This window comes from Exophiala spinifera (assembly GCF_000836115.1).
Source record: "Exophiala spinifera strain CBS 89968 unplaced genomic scaffold supercont1.3, whole genome shotgun sequence".
Classification (NCBI taxonomy): Eukaryota; Fungi; Ascomycota; class Eurotiomycetes; order Chaetothyriales; family Herpotrichiellaceae; genus Exophiala; species Exophiala spinifera.
The window spans coordinates 121,558-142,286 of record NW_015622515.1 but is presented as its reverse complement, the minus strand read 5'-3'; the positions used below and the strand labels follow the sequence as shown (position 1 = coordinate 142,286).

General features: G+C 52.6%; 7 protein-coding genes across 7 annotated transcripts; 2 read left to right on the top strand and 5 right to left on the bottom strand.

Annotated features, from left to right (window-relative positions):
• Positions 1–1,141: 1,141 nt before the first annotated feature.
• PV08_03775 (uncharacterized protein) lies at positions 1,142–2,374 on the bottom strand (the record flags this gene model as incomplete). The annotated part of the gene is made up of 1 exon (XM_016378126.1): positions 1,142–2,374. The coding sequence occupies one exon, from the start codon at positions 2,372–2,374 to the stop codon at positions 1,142–1,144; it is 1,233 nt and encodes a 410-aa protein (XP_016236803.1).
• A 659-nt stretch (positions 2,375–3,033) lies between these two features.
• Positions 3,034–3,576, bottom strand: PV08_03774 (uncharacterized protein; the record flags this gene model as incomplete). The annotated part of the gene is made up of 2 exons (XM_016378125.1): positions 3,034–3,360; positions 3,424–3,576. 2 exons carry the CDS (start codon positions 3,574–3,576, stop codon positions 3,034–3,036), a joined length of 480 nt encoding a protein of 159 aa, XP_016236802.1.
• A 761-nt stretch (positions 3,577–4,337) lies between these two features.
• On the bottom strand, positions 4,338–7,777 carry PV08_03773 (uncharacterized protein; the record flags this gene model as incomplete). Its single annotated transcript, XM_016378124.1, has 6 exons — positions 4,338–4,364; positions 4,419–4,535; positions 4,586–5,419; positions 5,504–5,604; positions 6,121–7,240; positions 7,319–7,777. 6 exons carry the CDS (start codon positions 7,775–7,777, stop codon positions 4,338–4,340), a joined length of 2,658 nt encoding a protein of 885 aa, XP_016236801.1.
• Positions 7,778–9,748: 1,971 nt separating this feature from the next.
• On the top strand, positions 9,749–11,750 carry PV08_03772 (uncharacterized protein; the record flags this gene model as incomplete). The annotated part of the gene is made up of 3 exons (XM_016378123.1): positions 9,749–10,348; positions 10,572–10,991; positions 11,133–11,750. 3 exons carry the CDS (start codon positions 9,749–9,751, stop codon positions 11,748–11,750), a joined length of 1,638 nt encoding a protein of 545 aa, XP_016236800.1.
• Positions 11,751–12,449: 699 nt separating this feature from the next.
• Positions 12,450–14,207, bottom strand: PV08_03771 (uncharacterized protein; the record flags this gene model as incomplete). The annotated part of the gene is made up of 2 exons (XM_016378122.1): positions 12,450–13,306; positions 13,358–14,207. 2 exons carry the CDS (start codon positions 14,205–14,207, stop codon positions 12,450–12,452), a joined length of 1,707 nt encoding a protein of 568 aa, XP_016236799.1.
• An 830-nt stretch (positions 14,208–15,037) lies between these two features.
• PV08_03770 (uncharacterized protein) lies at positions 15,038–16,180 on the bottom strand (the record flags this gene model as incomplete). Its single annotated transcript, XM_016378121.1, has 1 exon — positions 15,038–16,180. One exon carries the CDS (start codon positions 16,178–16,180, stop codon positions 15,038–15,040), a length of 1,143 nt encoding a protein of 380 aa, XP_016236798.1.
• A 523-nt stretch (positions 16,181–16,703) lies between these two features.
• On the top strand, positions 16,704–18,887 carry PV08_03769 (uncharacterized protein; the record flags this gene model as incomplete). Its single annotated transcript, XM_016378120.1, has 1 exon — positions 16,704–18,887. One exon carries the CDS (start codon positions 16,704–16,706, stop codon positions 18,885–18,887), a length of 2,184 nt encoding a protein of 727 aa, XP_016236797.1.
• Between the last annotated feature and the right edge of the window lie 1,842 nt (positions 18,888–20,729).

The window sequence follows — 20,729 nt, the reverse complement described above, 5'->3', positions numbered from 1 at the left end:
GAGGGGGGTGGTTTGCGTGGACAGCGCCCAAAGAGCCTCCAAGGACCCGTAATGCTTGGGGGGTCCTCGGGGCTAAACACAGGGACCTCTTGGTGGTACCGCTGCCTGAAGAGGCTACTCCAGGCTCGTCCGGAGGCTTGTGCTTCCAGGGTCGCGTTAGGCGACCTTGCGCCTATCGGTACTAACTAATGCCGACTCTCGGGACTATTACCCGTACCTAAGGGAAGGTACCTTACCCTTCCTAACCGAGTACTCCGTACTATCGTACAATTCTACCTGCGAGTCTACACGAGTACACCCTGTGATTGTATCTCAAGCTGTCTGGCTCACCCTCAGCAGCAACTAGAGCTTTGTCGATATCAGCGCATGTGTGTGGATACTATCTTGACTACCAGGAGTGCATCCTAGCAATACCAACAAGAATGGATGCTCGTAGAAGTACGAGTACCCAAGACTTCACATGTTGCTGATCAATCTCACCAAGTACCCAGTTTGTACCCAGTTTTGTATCCAGAATCCGTCATGCCGCATCTTCGGTGGAGTCGGTGAGCCATGATCCGGTTCAGCCTTGAAACTGTTCCGACTGAGAGAATGTAAGAGATAAGGGTGTCGGATCTCATCATGGATACTGCATCACATCTCCCAATGTACTCGTATAGTAAAGGAGGTAGACCAGGTATGTACCTACAAGTGGAGGTATCCATCCACCACCCCACGGACCCATATCCATGTCCCATCGTCCTCTGTCCTCCATCCTCATCATATTCCTTTTTCTCATGCTTACAATACATCTTCTCCCTTTCCAAGATAACAACTCATCCCACAGCTGACGTATCCCATTTTCCGTGAATGCTCGCGTTCGCTGGTCGAGTTTCCATTCGCCGTCGGCATCTACCATTTCACCGCCTTGTTGACACAGACAGCACAATAGCAGAGACATGTCAAACAAGACGCGTTTTGGCAACGGCATCCCCGAACATTGAGTGCCTTGGCTAGGACTCGGGAGGATCCGCCTTCTCCGCCCATGACTACTGCTCTCTTGCATCAATGATCAAGTCGCGCTGGAAAGTTGGTTGTCAACGGCCGGCTCATTACCCTGCGGATCCCACATTCCATGTCTCCAAGCTTTTGCTTACAAGTATCATGTCTTCTCCACGGCCTGTTTCCATGCGTCGTCTTTCTTTGGAGGCTTCCAACCGCACTCCACCTCCAGAAATCCCTTGACGCTGCCCTTGATCTGGTTGACGACTTTTCCCCACATCTTTTTGAGCTCTTCAGCATCGTCCGTGGCACCGGGCACATAGATCTGTCCTGCCTTGCTGTATGAGCCGAGCAAGAGGATTCTTGCCCGCTGGTTGACATCCTTGTACTGGGGCTGGGTCCGGGCGACGTGCTCGCGCAATGCCTCGAGGATCTCGAGCTGCTCCTTGGTGAAGACCAAGATGAAGTCGTAGTGCTCGAACATGTTGGCTGGCAGGCCCCGCGAGAGCCGTTTGGCCGCACGCTGGCGGATGGGCTCTTTGTATGCGTAGTTGAAATACGGTTGGTCGAAAAGGGCATTGACGGCGTGAGGTGACGAGGGAACGTTCCCGTCGACGAACTTGATCCGCTTCGGCAGTCCCAAGGCTTGCAGCTGTGGCACAAACGCTGATCGTGCCCGGAGTCGCATTCCCGCGGATTCCCACTTGCTCAACGGCCAGTGGTTGTCAGTCCTCACCGTCCACTGGTGGACCAGGTACAGGTACGACTGCGCGACGACTGAGCGGCCCTCGTTGTGTGGATCGACAAAGATGACCCTGTACTGCTTGCGCCTGGCTGGGGACGGAGAAGATCGTCCTACTTTGGAGGCAGGAGTATTCGCACTCGCAGTAGTCCCGACCGCGAGTTGCTTGCCTTTATTCTTCGTATCGCGCTCAATGAGCTCTTTGATGCCATAGGTGTTGACCATGCCGATAAAGTGGTTGAGCGACGTCTGGTAATGGTCTAGTCGTTGGTTCAGCATCTTCAGGTCATCGCCCTTGCCCTTGAGGATGCCATTGACCATGTTGGCAAACAACTGGGAACGCCATGTCGAGTTGAGAAATCCCGTCTTCCTGCTGTACCACTCCTCTAGAATGTCTTGCGTGGCTTGAGCGTCGACCTGGATCTTCGCGATCGTCTTGCGGATCATCTCGTACAATTCGCCGTCGAGCTTCTGCAAGAAATTGTTGGTCCTGTCGTCAGGGACCAGTTTCTGTGCTATCTTGATTTGGTCTCTGATACCTTCAAGACGTATGCCCATGAACTGGACTGTCTGTACGGCGTCGGTCATTTTCTGATAAACGGCGATGGCCTTTTCCACCACCGCCAGCGCGTCGCCGAAGCCTATGGACATGGTGACGAGTATATAGGAACCCGATACCTTTGGTCGAGGAGAGTGCGGCGGCTGGTACTAGTCTCTTGGTCGAGCGAGATTTAAGTCGAGAACTTGTCTTTGTAAGAAGATAGATATATGGAGTGCAGACAATTCATCAGAACAAAAGGAAGGCAACCAGACCATTGAGGATCAGAAGATGCAGTGCAAAGAATTCAGCCTCAAGGCCGAATCCTCGTCGCGTGCAAACTATCTTGAGAGAACGCCGTGAGATTGTGGCAGTGTTGCCTGCCTGCATATTATTAGTTAGCATTACTCGCTTGCTTTGCTGGGAGTTACCTACAGACCACAGGTGGCTAAGCCCTTTCTACTCGCACAGGGGGGAACTTTGGTCTTTCGCTCTCATCCACTTCGTACCCCGCGATCATCTTGTGTCTCTGGCAATCCACTCTGCAGGGCAAGTAAGGTAACTACTTTCTACACCGGTGTTCGTAAAATATGAGTCTTGCCATTGTCGATAAGCTGACATGTTGATCTACTCGCTGCAAATTTGACTTGATCAAGGCGCCAGAAGCGTGCAGAGCAGGTCCTTGTATCGAATGAGCATTGTTCTCCTATCAGGAATAATCTAAATCGGAATTAAGCGATCTACGGGTAGTACATCGTCAACTGTTCTGTGTTCAATCCTTGCCGCCGGACACGCGACCAGCAACACGTCTCTGGGAGAAGATCCACCAAGTACCCATGACGGCGGTAATGAACCAGAGGACCAACCCGGCTAGGTCAAACCCAACGGCAATTTTCATACGGTGTATGCCCCATTCCATCTCGGTCTTTTCCCCAATGTACATGGATCCAAAGATCCCCGAGAGGGCCGCCCACAGGATGAAGAGAATCCAGTCCCATACGAAGAGACGGGCGACGGTCTGGTATTGTAAGAAGACACTGACGAGTCCGTATGCGACCGCCGTGAATGCCGCCAGAGATCCGACGACAACAGCGAAGACCTGAATGCTTGTCATTAGCCTCAAAACTTCAGAAGGCAGATCGACGGTTTCAGTGGAACGAACCCATTTGCCGTCTGAGTATTTGTGTTCGCGGTTGGCTCGGTTGAGATCCACGCCGTAGAGTCCGATCACGACCAGACCTTGAACGAGCTGAAGAGTACGGAAGAAGAGGTTGAGAAGGTTGGATTTGCGGAGGTTATGGAGAAAGGCAACCATTTTGACGAGATTGTAGTGCGTTGTGCTCTGTGTGGTGGTAGAGCTGGCTGTGGCTGTTGTGATGGAAAGTTCTGGCAGAGATTTCGATGTTGACTTGGGTGTCTGAAGCGTCTGTTATCAGAATTTGTATATGTGATTATGTATGTGCTGTATCTTGCAGAATTTGTCCGAAGTGGTAAGAGACGTAGAGAAGGTCTGTTTGTAGTGTAGGGCCTTCAAAAGCTGTCCTGCTAGTATAAGGTTACCTGGGACAAAGAGAGTGCGTGACAAGGAACGCTTGTTTAACAAAGCATGGGATGGACGAGGCTCACTTTATCGTTCTTTGTCTCCTTTGTCTCCAAGGGGGAAGCAAGTCATGGCCTCCTAGGTATTGTAGTTAATTGCTGCGGCAGGGCCAACGTGACACTTCTACATCGACGCTGGAGTGTGAGTCCCAGACATATCGAGGCAATGGTGACTCAATATATGGGTAGTGCGTTCCAAACAGGATACAAACCAACAGTGAGCATTACCAGTACAAGGCACTACTCAGACAAGCCAGGAGTCCGGTTGTAAACGACCTGGATCTTGGAACAATCGAGCCAAATCCGGGAATGTTTGGTGTTTGGCATGTTGCGTCATAATGGAATGCAAGGAAACTTGCGGAGAAACGATACTCCGAAAATACGACTACACTATGCAAGTAGCCCGAGCTCCCCCGTGAGGCTCATTACGGACATCAGGTCGAACATCTCACTGCTTTGATCTCTGGCCATCCCCAGTCACCACGCCAGAACAGGTTTGATTACCTATTCGAAGTCAGCAGCTTTCTTGTCAAATTCTGTCCTTTGCAACTGTCTCACCTTTCCAGACTTGATGTCTGATATCGCCTGGTCGATCTCACTAGCTGGGTATACTTTGCACAGCTTATCAACCGGGAATTTCCCCTCTCGATATTGCTCGACCAGGTATGGAAGGATCTGTAGCCCTATCAGCGAATTGCCACTCGCATAGTAACGGAGGTGCGCACCTTCTGAGGATCAGAAGCTCCTTGAATAGACCCTAATACTGTCTTGCACGACGTCAAGAGCTCCAGTCCGTCACCCTGAATCTGCGCTCCTGGGCGAGGAACACCAACAAGAGCCAAAGTCCCGGCATGACCAAGCGCCTTGATGCCAGTGTTGATGGCCGTAATGACCCCAGTGGTGTCGATCACGAAGTCGATGCCGTCGGGGAACTTTGCGCGAATGGCGGTAAGTAAGTCTTCCTTCTTTGAGTCGACACAGTAGGTGGCTCCAAGCGAAGATGCCAGCTCAAGTTTGGACTTGACAATATCCACGGCGATAATGTCTTGTACATTCTCATTTTTGGCAGTCATTAGCGCGGCAAGGCCAACAGCACCAAGTCCAAACACAGCCATGCTGCTGTTTGGCTTGGGCTTCAAGACGTTTAGTACTGTCCCAGCCCCCGTATGATACCCGCACCCCAAGGGAGCCAGGAAGGAGAGGTCTTTTTCCCTGCCATCGTACTTGACCACTGAGCGCACATCGACGATCGCCAGCTCGCTGAATGAGGACTGTCCGAAAAATTGTCCACGGACATGTTGTCCGTTCGGGAGCCGTATAGGTGAATCATCAAATCCACGTGCACCGCCAAAGTTGATGTTGGTGATGTGAGCACAAAATCCTTTCCGACCCTCGGCACATGTTGAGCATCTCATGCAAGAAGAAAAGCTGAGAAGAACGAGATCCCCAACCTGAAGGTGGCTCACATCACTGCCAACTCGTCTGACGACACCAGCCCCTTCATGTCCGAAGACTGCCGGAAATGGCCCAGGCATGCCTCCCTCCTGAACAACAAGGTCCTGAGAATATTTGTCAGAAGATAGCTCATTGTTGCACAGGCATCAACTTGCCGTGTGGCAGATGCCCGTATACTTTATCTGTACAAGGACTTCATTCCGTCGGACCTCGTCCAGAATCACCTCCCGTAGTCGAAACGAGCCGCCGGGCTCGTCAACTACTAATGCCCGCGTCGGGATATCCTTCTCTGGTATCGATTTCAATTCCATGCTTCACCTCATATACCTAGCACAAATCGATCCTCCTAAGATGCACTTGCTCCGCAGATCTCGCAGGTGAGGCAAGCGCTGCAGGGGTCTTGCGGGATCGATATTACATGCCGAACGTCAGCCTTGTGCCGTCGGGCAGAGTCATCCAGCCTGCACTACTATTATCCCCCACTGTTGAATCTGCTGTGCGACACTCCTCTCGGCGTCGTCGATAGGTTCCAGCATCTGGATTTGCGGAGATAAGTAAAACATCATCAAGGCTCCACTACGATGGAGATATATCGGGAACATATCGAGCGAGAGAGAATTACTAACTGCTTTTGGCCCTGTTGGTGCTGATTCCGACGCGTTTTGATATTCTGAGAGACGAAATGCACCGCGTCGTGTACTCGAAAGCTGACTACTGTCATACAAACTACCTAATGCGTCGCTTTGAAGTGTATATGACACATACTGTACAACTAGTCTCCTTTCAGGACGACATGGCTACCTACCAATGAACTTGAGCTCTAGATATCTCAGGCCGGGATACGCCAGAGCACTCCAGCTGAATGCAAGCGGGATGCCCAGATCAATGCCAAAGCCAACGGTCTTTCCAAGCGGGCCGGTGAAATATGTCTGCCACATACCCAAGACTGCACCAACCCAGCCGACACAGAAGGCAACAAAGGCAGCGATTCCTAGCGGCAGTTTCTTGGGGTCATTCCAAGCTGCCCAGTCATAGCCACTCTTGCGGCGGAAGATGAACTCCTCCTCGAGAGTGATCGCGATGTAGATGACCACAAAGTACCCTAGCAGCGCGAGGAAGTTCTGGAAAACCTCGAACAAGTGGTTACGACCGGCGCATGCGCAGACGGTGTAAATGATGACACCGACAACGGTCCAGAAGATGCGCGGCAGTTTCCTCATCCATCTCCCGAGCAGCTGGAAAGACAGGGCCGAAGAGTAGGTTCCGGGAATGTTGTTCGCAATGAGGCCAAGTGCGACGATTACTGCGCAGAAGTCTCCAAAGGATCCGAGTGGCCTGAATGCCTCGACGAGGAGGGCACCTGCGCCGCCGTTCTCATAAGCCGCCATCCAGTCGTCCCTAGCCAACGCGCCGGATGCGATACCTACACCAATCAGGTACGTGAAGGCACATGAGGTGCCGAGCCCGATTGTGGTGCAAGCAAACACAGCGAGACGGTTCGACGTTGGCGGGAAGTAGACGTAGAAGTCAGCCGAACTGGGTGTCCACGCGATAGAAGCAGACACAGCCAAGAAGAAGAAGCTCATTCTGTCGGCGGCCCTCTCGGACGCATTTCCAAACGTTTCAGACGAAGTGTCGAAGTATTGCCCAGCGACGCCGATCAAGATCAGAAGGACCATGACCTGCGGAATGAAGGCATATCGTTCGTAGGTATGAAACAGCTTGATACCGAAGAGGACCACGAAGAGCGTTACAATGGCGGACACGATGGTTCCAACAATGACGGTCAGGCCGTGACCGTTCACCGCGGATAGGATCTGTCCGGAAAGGAGAACGTCGATCAGACCATAACCGAGCATGATTACAATGTTGAACAGAACGCAAATTTTGCTGGGCCACCATCCCATGGTGTAGCGGGCGCATACCTGTGCAGTAACTGTTCAGCATAACGCTCGCCTATTTTTTGCGTTGCGGGTTTGCAGAGGTGCACAGATCAGACTCACCATGGTGCGATTACCACTTGCAGGGCCAAAGGTCGAAAGGTATCCGGTTCCCGCAGCTCCAAGATACGCTCCAAAGGCACCCAGTATCATGGCGTCCTTGAGGCCGACCTCGAACAGCAACGGACCCAAAAATCCAATGATCATGTTGTTCATGGTGACGTTGGCAGAGAACCAGATGACACACATCTGCAGGTAGTCTTTCAACGAGGCATGGGGCGCGCGGATCGCTTCAGGGACGCGTTCGACGCCTCTGGCTTCGACGCCGGCGAGCTGTTCGAGCTTGAGTGCCCATCGCTGCGCAAAGTTCGACGGAGGCGGGATGTCTTCAATGAGGCCGTTCTCGACTGCGGAAAGATAGTCGTGAGGCGTGGGGTGTTGATGACGACTTTCATGGATATGTGTGTCTGTTGTTGCCGCGTCTTTCTCGTCACGAGAAGAACTCTCCAGCGAGTTGGTCATGTTGGATCGTTGACGCTCCTGGGTCGGCTGAGCGAAGACCTTGAGACTGGTGCTTCGGGTCTACTGCAGCTTCGTCGGGCCTGACTTGCGGTGCGGCGCGACCAAGGGTATTGTTTGGTCTTTGAAAATTAAAATCACGCCGGTCCTTGTACTGTACGTACGTGCAAATACTGGCATCTATAGTACATACATATACCTGGCCTCGCGCCCAGAGGTCAAGCACTGTTCTAGATGTTTGCAGCCACTGCCAAGTATTCTAATCTCAGATACAATCAGATAGAGTCGAAGGTGCTTTCTGCTCAGCCTCTTGTGATACAAGGATAGACTTATCTTCACACCAGTGCCTATTATGGTGTCCCCCCACTTTCTTACCGTTGGAACGATACTGATAGCCCTGTACGAACCCCATGCCTGGTCCAACAGGATAGAGAGGCCTTACTATCTAGGAGACCTCGCGTTGACACCCGGGGCCCGGGGGCTGGACGTCCGAAACATGCCTTCGGGTCCGGGCGGAGGCTCCACACTTGAGGGTTTCTGGTTACCAATGGGGGAAATAGCATAAGTGGTGGATGATCAATGTTAATTAAATGGACAGGGAGGCTTCGACTCATGGTTCCCTACCCACCCCACGATGAATCCTCACTGCGCACGAGTATCAACGGTCGATTCCTGAAGTTGAGAGGAGGCTCATCAGGAGTATACGTGGCCAGGGATGAACGGCGCTGCCCAGTTGAACATGTCTCAGCCGGGAGACGGCAACATGCTCGCTGGAGCCATGCTCTCTCTCAGAGGGTGGAGGAAAGGGTAATGCTAGCATCCTTGATTTCGAGCCGTGAGGGAATGGTGGAGGAAGGCATATGTACACAATGATGGAGCAGTGGGCAGAGAGGGAACTCGCGCAAAGGCTGGAATTAATAATGATGAGGGGGTCCTGCTGTCGGTCGTCTCAGGTCTGTACCTTTGACTGGCGCTTCCTTTTGAGTTTGTAGGATCGGGAAACCCTATAGATCGTGGGTCCGCGGGATGCCTGCGCTCTTTGATAAACGTAGAGTTGGTGCCATATTCCAATCACTCACTCGACGGAAGAAGTGTGCCCACGCCAGGCCGGGATCAGGCTATTACGTTAGTCGTGAAGCCGGCAGCAGTGCGCAGTTAATGCCTCCTCTGGGCCTGATGGGAGGCTCCAGGAGCATGGTACACGGCGCACTATCAGATCTCGGAGCGAATAAGCTTTGGGACGGGGACCCAGGGGTGGATCCCCAGGCCCACTTGATGCCCCGTTTAACTGATAAGGTTCTGGGTCTGGGTCTGGGTCTATACGGTAGACTATCATTATGTACTCGGACCACACTGTCTTTTCGGATGACTGCTTCCTCCCAGACCAAACAGATCGTGTAAGAGAATCACCACGCACCCAAGATTGGGGGCGGCTCTCGGCGCCTCGCAGCCTCGACTGCATGCCCCATCCTTTGCTCCCCTGCACTCGTTAGGGCGAGGACAACCACGCTGTGTCAGGCCAGGGTCACGGGTGTTTATCGTATACCTGGTGGTCGCCATTGGTCAGTGTCTTCCTCAAGACGGTGCTGCACAACCTCCCATCTATCACCACAGGTATTGACGTATGGTACCACCCACCTTCTGAGCGGCCAGACAGATTAGTAGCCGCCGGACAGTGGACGCCATTACATGTGGTCGTCTTGCCGTACGAGACCCGTATCGATAATGACTTTTTGGTATTAGTCAAAATAGTGCTCCGTACGCAGCACACGTATTCGGTGCGTGCGTATAGTGTGACCAGAGAGGAGGAGGGGTTTGTTTTCTGAGGCTCTTAAAACCCCTCCCTTCGTTGAACAAGGAAAGCTTCGTTCAACATCCATCGTGTGTCCATTGGCGTTGGGTCTGAATTCTGATCGTTAGTTCATACCTATTGTTGAACCCTCTGTGATTTGCGGCTCCGATTCCGACATCACCATGGCCATCTCACAGACATCGCTGTACGTGGCCGTCGTCGCGATTGCAGGACTGTTCTACAAGCTCCTGCAAGTCGGACGACGACCAAAGGGCATGCCGCCCGGGCCCCCGACGCTGCCCATCGTCGGAAATCTGCATCAACTGCCCAAGGAGAACCTGCACGTCAAGCTGCGCGAATGGGCTCAACAGTACGGCGAGATCTACTCGATCATGCTCGGCAACCAGCGAATGGTGGTCCTCAACTCGCCCCGCGTCGTCAAGGACCTGATCGACCAGCGCTCCAACAACTACTCGTCCAGACCGGAGATGTACGTCGGCCAGACGCTCATTTCGGGCGGATATCGCTTGGTCCTGATGCAGTACGACGAGGGATGGCGGTTGGCCCGGAAGATGATTCACAACCTGCTCAACATCAAGACCGCCGTCGACTACATCCCATTCCAGGAGCTGGAATTGCGCCAGATGCTCGCCGACATGGTGAAGCGCCCGGACAAGTACCATGACCACGTGCGTCGGTATAGCACGTCGCTGGTGACCAGTATCACTTTTGGCTGGAGGAGTCTGGCATTCAATGATCCTGATGTCAAGCAAATTTATGAGGTGAGAAGCTTGCCCTAGCAGTTGGCAGTTGGCAGTTCAATTGTGCTGGACCAGACCCCCGAAAATCCCCATTACATTTCTGTTTCACATGTTGCATGTTGCATGTTGCATGGTGCATCTTTTTTGGTTACCTCAAGTCTTACCCCCCCCCCCCCCCCCCCCCTCCTCTCTGTAATGGTAGTGCGTTGACTAACTCGATCGCATTTGTGTTTGGTATGTGTAGGGCTTTGAGGAATTCGCCGTAGCCTCGCAAGTGTCGGCGTCGATGCTGGATTACTTCCCGATCCTGCGCAACTTGCCGGACTTCATGAACCCGAGCAAGAAGAGGGGCAAACAGCTTCACAAGGAGGAAATCGCCCTGTACAAGCAGTACATGCTCAAGGTCAAGCAGCGGAGCGAAAAGGGTATCGTTGCAAAGAACTTTTGCGACGACATGTTCAAGCAGCAGAAGAAGATTGGATTTTCCGACGACTGGGCCAGCTATGTCAGCGGCACGCTCCTGGAAGCCGGCTCCGATACGACGGCGTCCATCTTCTTGTCCTTTGCCGTGGCCATGATCAACTTTCCCGAGGTCCAGAAGAAGGCCCAGGCCGAAATCGACAGGGTCATTGGAGCAGATCGTCTCCCAGCCATGTCCGACGAGGTGAGTTTTTCTTTTTTTGATACCAAGAAGTCTGAGATAAGGATTAGTATCAGTTGCTACATGGATTGGTGAACCCCCCTGAGAGATGCGAGAGCGGAATGAAGGGAGCGGAATGGCTGACTCTTGAACGAACACAAATAGATGGACCTGCAATACATTCGAGGCGTCGTCAAAGAGTCTCTGCGTTTCCTGCCGTCCAGTATCCTGGGAATCGTGCCGCACGCCACCACCAACGCCGACACCTACCGCGACTACCATTTCCCAGCAAAGACAGGCATGATGATCAACGTGTGGGCTTTGAACAACGACCCGGAGCGCTATCCCAATCCCCGAAACTTCGATCCGGACCGGTACAAGAACGATTTTCTCCGGGCCCAGGAGAGCGCGACCCTCAACGACCCTTACCAGCGAGACCACTTCACCTTTGGGGCCGGCCGACGAGTCTGCCCGGGCCTCAACATCGCAGAGCGCTCGCTGTTCCTGGGCATCGCGTATATTCTGTGGGCCTTTACGCTGGAGCACGCCGTCGACGACAACGGCGAGAACATCCCAGTCAGCCCGGACGCCGTCACCCAGGGCATCGTGTGCCGACCGCGGCCGTTCGAGTACAGGCTCGTCGAGAGGGACCCGAAGCGCACCGCAATGGTGATCAAGGCTTGGGACAACGCGAAGGACCTTCTCGCGAGATACCCTGAAGGCATCCGAAGCACACAGTACGCCAATGATTGGAAGGCATTCAAGGAGAGCGAAAAGTTTTAGTCATGTAGGAATAGTTGGTGGACGAGCAGTAGACGAACACTAGTAGACATACACTACATAGAAAGAGATTTATGATATGAAAGCAAGATCGACGAACCTACTTACTTACTTACTTAGTACCTTGGTAGTTCGGTAGATTAGGTAGTTCAGGTATGAGGTGTAAAAAAACAGACACGCACTCACACACATACGTGCAGATATGTACAGTACAATATATTATATTCCACTATGAGATTACCTAAGGTACATCTTGGTAGACCGTGATTTTCTGGAGTGTGCTCACCTAACTGTCTTTGCTCATACGTAACATACAATAAATAGTACCTAGGTAATTAATCTTGGGCTCTTTGATTCACCCTCGATCCTGATTCTAGGTACTGTTTGGGAATATTTCGACGCAAACCTAATGTGCTACTCTCGTATCCTGACAGACACGCAAATAAATACACACAGGAACGAGACGAGATCAGTTTCCATATGCTTAAGAGGTATCTGTGACGATATCATTATTTTTTGAGAGGAGTATATGCAAGCTATGCTAAAGGGGTTATTGGGGGAAAAGGGAAAGTAGCGCAAAAGAAACTACAACAGACAACCAGGAGAACCAATGTAGATCCACAAAGCCAACGAAACCAAAAGAGAAACGACCCAGGAATGCGAAGAAACGGAATACGGACACAGACTGAAAGCAGCCCAATGTCATCGTATCCCTCCTCCGCCGCCTCCTGTTCCGCCGGCTTTGTCACTGTTGGCGTTTGCTCCTCCCATTCCAGGCTGTTTGGTGTTTGCTGATGCGGCTGGAGCTTGCACCGGTACTGGATCGTCGTACGTATCATCCAAACCATCGTCCACAAGTTGATCCAGATGATTGTCTGCGAATTCGGGCAAAGGCTCTTCTGGAGGAGTCGGCTGATGAGTTTGGGATGATTTCTTCAGCTTCCGATGCCCTTTTCTCCCCTTCAGCTTTGCCTTTTCCAATAGCCGCCTCTTCTCTGCCAATCGTCGTCGTTCTTTTCGATCCTTGATCTCATACTGCCGGATTAGAGCATGTGGCGGCTCTCCGAAAATGCTCTCGTATTCGCAGAACTCGCATATCCAGATGTCCTCTGGCGCGGGAGGATGTTGGAGATTGTTGTACTCTTGCTGAAGCCGCCGCTGTCGGGCTGCCAGTACATACACATCTCCCTTCCTTCTTCGTGGCTTCTTGCCCTGCGCATTGCCACCACTCGCATTGGGGGCAGTCGAATTTGTCGGAGCGTTGGTTGGCGGCATGCTGGACTGGGCTGTCTGAGCGCTCTTTGAGGATGTGCCTGACGGTGCATGTGGCGCTATATTGCGCTGATTGTATCCTGGCGAGTACAGGCTTTGCTCCGGAAACGTCACACCTTTGGCGTCTGTCTCACAAGTAAACGTGAATTGCGAAGTCGAGTGTGCTTGTTTGGCCTGCTGGTCGAGAACGCCCACATTCTCCTGGCCTTTCCCAAGAGGCTTCCTCAGCAAAGCGGTAGCATTTGCAATTGCCGCAGAAATGATCCCTTGATCTTTGGTGTCCTCGGCTTGGACAATGTCAGCCAGAATATTCCCGCGCAACGATTGACCCAACGTACCTTTGGTATTATTCGTCAGACTTTGGTCGTATTTGGAGGGAAATGATCGGGCATTGGAGCCATTGACCGAAACACCTAATGGGTTTCTTCCCGGGAATTTTCTTGCATTACGCCCTCTACCAGCGCCCTGGAGTCCAAGACCAGCATTGCCACTAGTGTTTTTCACGTTGTAATGGGCGTCGTCGGCGGATCCGTCGTGGTTGAGGCCCATGTGCGAAAACTCATTCGTCATGCTCGAGTGGTGCAGATTTAAGCTGCCGGAGGTTGGTATTTTTCGTTTCTTTTTATTGTTTGTGTTTTCGAACGCCTCATAACCATCGGGCCCTGAAATACTGCCTTTGGAATATCTGGGATGGCGTCCACTGCGCGGGGATGAGGACAGGTAGTGAGAGACGGGCACTATGCTGTCAAGGTCGTCCAGGTCATCGTCGTAATCATCGTGGTGGCAATGATGGTGATGATGCGGGCAATCATGGTCATGGTGATCAGAGTCGTGGTCATGGTCATGGTCATGGTCATGGTCATGATCGTAACCGTCACTGTGATGGTGGACTAACACCTTGCTGTCATTTGGATAATCTCCATTTTCACCATAATGAGCATACGAGGGAAGGGTCGTCGAGGGTAACGACGGAGGATAGGTAATGGACTCGGCGGCCTCCTGAGACAGGCGAGACTTTATCGATCGTTTAGGAAGAGGACGGATCAGTCGTTCGGGAAAAGCGGTCGAGGGAGTGTCCGGAGACGATAGATAGGAACTGCCTGAACGCCCAAGGTCAGTCGGATCGAGGACGCGGGACTGGACCTGAATACCTCGTTCTATCGTCCCAGGGGATGTAGCGCGTGCCATCTTGGCTCTCTTCCCTTCTCTCTGCTAACAAACAAAGCAAGATCTTCGACACCCCATGAACCAAGACCTGTTGATACCGAGGTTGGTCTGCAAGATGCTTCGGTCAGCGGTGTCTCTGAAAATTTCTCCAAGAGCCAGGAGTGATGATGGATACATAGCGCCCCTTCGCCACCTCTAGGGGACACAATGGCATTGTGCAGAGTGGATTCGTGTATATGAACATACCCCCGAGTGAATTATTCAGCCAGAACCGGAGAGTTGTCGAGGACGATGGTGCGACAGGGGCTTTTTTCGGACGGGCGTGATTCAATCTAGCAAGGGGCCGAGGAGCACAGAGCAAAGTTAAATCGATGAGCCCGGACAGACCACGATCACACGGGGGGAAGATGTGAATGAAAGCTATCTCGGAAGAGACTGTTGAAGAGCGCAGTCTCAGTCTCGGTGAAAGTGTCCACTCGGCCAATGCTCGCCAAGAACGAGCATCTCCATCCTTATTGAGACGAATACGGAGGCCCAACATACGCCTACACCAACTGCACAGAACTAGATACACACGAGAGACATCCCGATATACATGCTCGGACCAGCATGGACCGTTCATACTGCTACCGCTACTGCACAGTCGCTTGCTGCAAACAGTCGACTACATGGGACCGAGGGCAACTCTCGGCCTTCAAGTGCCGCCTCCAATGGGATCGATTGTATCTAAGCAATTTTACTTTCCTGCCTCGTATCCATCTACCGGGTAACAAACATGTAGCTTCATCGCTCTGAATCATTATGTGGAATAGACAAGTCATTGGGCGCCCAATCCGTCGGCCACAGAAACATCATTTTTTCGACTGTCGCGTTCGACGTGAACTATCCGCCGACTTAACAGACGACTTGGACTCATTCGCTGCCACCCGCTTCGCACGACTGCTCGCGGTAGATCTCGACATGCCTGCCTCCTCGGGCTCCTCAGTTGCCTTCCTCTTCTTGTTCGTAGCCGGCGCTGATCCGTTTGTTCTGGAGTCCTTGTCATGCTCTGGTGGTTGTGTGTCGGTAGAGGCCATTGGTCTTGTCTCTTTCAGTCTTGCCCCTGTCCGCGAGGCGGGTGGGTGAGGCTGGGCGGCGCTCCTGAGTGTGGTGGCCGCTTTTCTAACAGGAGCAGAGTCTGAGGCTGCCGATGTTGCCGACTCTGATTGCAATCGCCGTCGCTTTCGAGGCAGTTTCTCATCGTCCACAGGTTCCTCTGCTGGCGCTGGTTCTATATCCTCGATAACTTCCACATCGTCACCATCTTTTGTCTCAATCGCACCATCCCCCTCTTCGTTCTCATCCACCCGCATCACCTCCTCATATTCACTCTCTTCCTCGTCTCCGCCGGGTTCATCTTCATCGTTTTGATCCATTCTCTTTCCGTGCACGGTCTTCAATCCCATATCTGCCAGACTCATGTCCTTCGCCCACGACTCATCTTCTGTGTTTTCGCTTTCGCGACCCCACCCGCTATCCGTGATGGCGAAAATCTCCTTCCAATTCTTCATGAGGGCAACGTTTGGGGCATCCTCTTTCCGATATGGTGGAGTCCGGGGCGATGTTGGCTTTGCCCACAAAGTTCCCTGGATGTTTCTGACCAACAGTTCTTCGTCGGACGGCTGCGCATTAAATCGGTCCGCCAATTTCCTCTTTTTCCCTCTCTTCTCGGCTTTGGCTCCGGGCTTCTGCGACGTTGCTTGTTCCGGGACGGTGCCGTCTTGTGGGTGGGTTTTCAACAATGACGGATCATCATCCATGTAGTCGTCGGAATAGTAATCCCAATCGCTGAAGTACTCCTGTATGTCATAACCGGCGATTTCATCTGGATATACGGGGCTCGGCATGGAATGATCCGCAAGGTCGTCAGCCAACTCCAAAGCAGGGTCGGCATCCTCCAATATGTCCTCGATGTCATCGTAGGGGGAATGTACATAGTCCTCAATGTCGGACATGATGGCGAGTTCATCTGCTCATGTTCACCTGTGGGGCAGCAAAGAGGACGGTGATGAGGAGGGACGGCGAGGTGGTAGAGGGACTGACTGTCGGCGTCTTTTGTGAATCAAGGCGATGGAAACCCAGCATCAAACTCAGAATAGCCTTAGGACAGGCCAACCATGGTTTGCTCAAGATTCCCAACCCGACGTGACGTGAATGAGATGTGTTGGACAGAATGTCATACGAAAACGCGCGCAAAAGCCCGCAGCAAGCATTCGCACACAGTCCTGCCTGAGTCGTGCGTCTTAGGCAGTGCATGAGCGCTAAGACCCGTAGCCGGGGCGGCCTGTTTTCTCCGCAGTTTACGCAGTCCCGGCCCCCTCTAACCGTCACTAACCGGGCTCCCGAGGTATGCGTCTGGGGCTTCATGGCTTGCAACCACCTCTCCCTGCCTAGATATCTACCTGTCTCCCTGGGTGCTTTGTACCTCGCGTCTGAACCGCAGCATGAAGGTGAAAGGCTTCCAGTGCTAGTCTGACCATGTCACACCTTCGATTGCCACGGACCCCTGCTTGGAGGGCGAGGCCAGCCGTGCAATCCTACGTCAACCGCCAACTTCGAAGAACACATGCAGACCACCAACACAATACCAAGTCGCTTGACTCCATACTAATCGCCAATCGAGGCGAGATAGCGCTAAGGGTGAACAGAACCGCGGCCAAGTACGGCATTCGAACGACTACGCTCTATACGGACCCTGATGCTCGATCACAACACGCTCATTCGTCCCCATTCTCGTTCAACCTCGGCGCGACCGCCGCCTACCTTGATCAAGAGAAGATCTTGTCGATAGCCAAAGAACAAGGCTGCCAGGCTATACATCCCGGCTATGGTTTCTTGTCTGAAAATGCCGACTTTGCCCGCAGATGTGCGGAGGAGGGGATCGCGTTCATTGGGCCCCCGGCGAGCGCCATCGAAGATATGGGAGACAAGGCTAGGAGCAAGGAGATAATGAATGCGGCCGGGGTGCCATGCGTACCTGGATATCATGGAAGCGATCAGAACCCAGACACACTCGCACAGGAGGCCGACAAAATCGGGTATCCCGTTCTCATCAAAGCTGTGCGGGGGGGAGGCGGCAAAGGCATGAGAATAGTAAAGAATGCACAAGAGTTCTCAGATATGCTCGAGAGCGCTAAAAGTGAAGCGCGCAACTCTTTCGGGAACGACGAGGTTCTGGTGGAAAAGTACATTACGACACCGCGACACATCGAGGTCCAAGTCTTTGCCGACAAGCACGGAAATTGCGTTGCCCTGGGCGAGCGAGACTGTTCCATTCAGCGGAGACACCAGAAGATACTCGAGGAGTCGCCGGCGCCAGATCTAGACGACGTGATTCGCAAAGACATCTGGAACAAGGCTCGTGCTGCTGCTCTGGCTGTCAAATACGAAGGCGCAGGGACCGTGGAGTTTATCTTCGACAATGACACTGGCGAGTTCTACTTTATGGAAATGAATACCCGGCTTCAGGTCGAACATCCGGTCACAGAAATGGTGACAGGGCAAGATCTCGTGCATTGGCAAATCCTGGTCGCTGAAGGTAGACCGCTTCCGCTAACCCAGGCCGAAGTCGAGGAGCAAATCTCTCAACGTGGCCATGCCATCGAAGCCCGCATCTATGCAGAAAATCCCGATAAAGGCTTCATTCCGGATTCAGGGAAGCTCATCCATGTGCGACTACCTATCGAAACCGAGGATGTGCGCATCGATAGCGGCTTCGTCGAGGGGGACATAGTCTCCAGTCATTATGACCCGATGATTGCAAAGCTGATCATACGAGGACCGAACCGAACAGATGCCCTTCGTAAATTGGCTCTGGCTTTGCAAGACTATGAAGTGGCAGGACCAGCAACAAATATTGACTTTGTCAGACGAGTATGCCGGTCTCCAGACTTCATCTCCGGCAAAGTTGAGACAGGATATATTGAAAAGCATCGACAGGAGCTCTTTGCGCAAGCCCCAGTCACACCAGAAGTACTCGCTGAAGCAGCAATAGCCTCGTATCTACACAATTCGAGCCACAATACAAACAACACAGTCCTGCCAGTGTCGGCACAATCGTCGACTTCATGGCTGAACACTACGTCCGACTTCCAGCCTCGGAACTTCCACTTCCAGTCCGCAGATTTCGAGCCAGGTCCGGGCAAAAGTCCTGATGTCCACTCCATTGAGGTTCACCAAACAAGCCCTGGCCAATTCCTTTTCAAACAGCCGTCCGATACAACGGCTACCACTGTGTCTTCCTCCCTTGACCCTTCTACGAATACGCTGACTACTTATTTCCCACACACGCGTCACACATCCCGCGTGATATTTGCTCCGTCGAGTCCTGTGTCCAGTGGTGCAATCCATCTTTTCACTCCTGATGGTTCTTTCCGTCTGTTACCATGCCAACCATCGTGGCTCGCCAAAGCCCTTGGTGTGACGGAGAAGGCAAATTCATTGCTTTCTCCTATGCCCGCCAAGATTTTGAGAGTGATGGTCAAACCAGGGGATGTCGTGACCAAGGATCAACCACTGCTGGTCATTGAAAGTATGAAGATGGAAACAGTTATTCGGAGTCCGGCCTCAGACATGACGGTGAAGCGGGTAGTTCACGGAGAGGGGGAGGTCGTTGGCAGCGGCGTTGAGCTAGTCGAATTCGAAGCTGAAGCGACTGAGTAAATCTTGCAGGCTCCTAGATGAACAGAGGCGGTAGTAAGTGACTAGCACGGTGTATGCGAGCAGACCACCAGATAGAAAGACGGTACTCCGTATTGTGAGCACAGAAAGCTTACCGAAGTACAAATCCCGAATCAACTTCCGATCGTATCTGACTCAATACCCTTCTCATTATGACTTTGGCTCGTGAGAGCACCGTAGGGAAATAAGGTGAGAGGGCCCTTCCTTAGGGTTATGTGTCCAAAGGCTTTTGCTCTCCTCGTTCCACCGCTCAAGGTCTCGATTGTCCTAAACTCATCCTCATCTGATACGAGTACGAGCCGCCTGGGGCCGACGACGCAGCTGGTCTGAACTGCCCGAGCAACTGAACAGTGAAAATGACGATTCTGGAGGGTTCTTCGCAGGACTGCCGCATCACCGGAGGTTGTTCCTGTTCCTGAAACACGATCGGCGTCATGGAGATCCTGCGAGGACGAGGATACCCTCAGCCACGTTTCTCGTCCGTTCTGCCAGGGCAATCCAGGGCGACCGCGGACTCTGCGCGTCCAGCCAACGAGCAAAGTGACGGTCACTAAGGGTCCCTGCCGATCTCGAAGCGTGGAAACCTCAAGCCCCTTTCGTCATTGCGGGAGGTCAAACATACTCGTACTCTGCAGAAAGGGATTGACAACCCGCTACACGACACATGCGAACTTGCGAACCGAGCACAACGGGACGACCATGTGGCGTTACGGGCGATCTTTTCCTCGCGCCTTCAACAGCCGTGAGCGAGGAGAAGGCTTCGATCTTGGCCCAAGCCACCGACGGATACGAGCATTGGCATTTGTTGTTGGGCAGACCTTGCAGAGGACGAGGACTTGTCATAAAAAGCCACAGCCCTTTGAGTCGTCTGTGTAACTTCGAGATCCCTCGAAGATCGTCAATTGAACATGACGTGGGTTGGGCATCAATGTCCATCTTTGTACTCGGACGTGTCTGGAGACAAAGCGCAATCCTGGGTTAAGTCTCAGTCTCAGCGCACGAGATTCAATACAACTTTGCAAGTGCCCGTACAACACCGCCGGAGGAACTAGATCCGTAGCATGATAATTGTAAGTTGATAAACACGCGAGCTTCGCCAGCCTGCACGAACTAGTCCGTCCAAAGCATTGTAGGCTCACCAGGCTAAGATGCTGTGCTTGTACGCGCCGCCCACTCTGATCCTGACTGCTTCATTAGCCCTTTAATGCCCGGTAAGGAGGCGGCTAAAGAAGTTAATGCTGAATATGGGACGCTTCCACTTCCCCGGCAGCGGGGAACTCAGGAGTCAGTCCGTTACACGCAGGGACATTCAGGGCCCAAGAGACTGTCCGATGGAGCTGCTAACTAGTGATTGTTGAGTATCTGTATCCGTGCAAGTGATCCCAAGTGCTCCTAGAATGAGGCGCCACTCAGATCGTCGCTGCATGCAGGATGGCAATGATGATGAGCTGATGCGGTACCTCTGACTCTTCCCGCCCACTTAAGCCAGACTACTGCACAGTACACTCTTCTTTCCAAGCCCATCTACACACTACCACTGTACTGCATCTTACTAGCCTCGAAATTTTCTTTCCCAGCGCGGTGGTACGCCGATAAAAGAGCAGAAAAAACAAAAAAAAAAAAAGAAGCGAACGGTCACATCTCTTTACCTGTTCCGAGTCCTTCTACCGCCCATACACCCAAAGACTCGCTTACTGTTGAACTCGCCCACCAACCACATCCATCGGCTAACAGTTGATGTGACCGAAGGACAAGGTTATTATTCCCGTTACGATACAAATATGGCTTTCTGCCCAGGTCCATGTCAAATCTCCAGAGATTCCT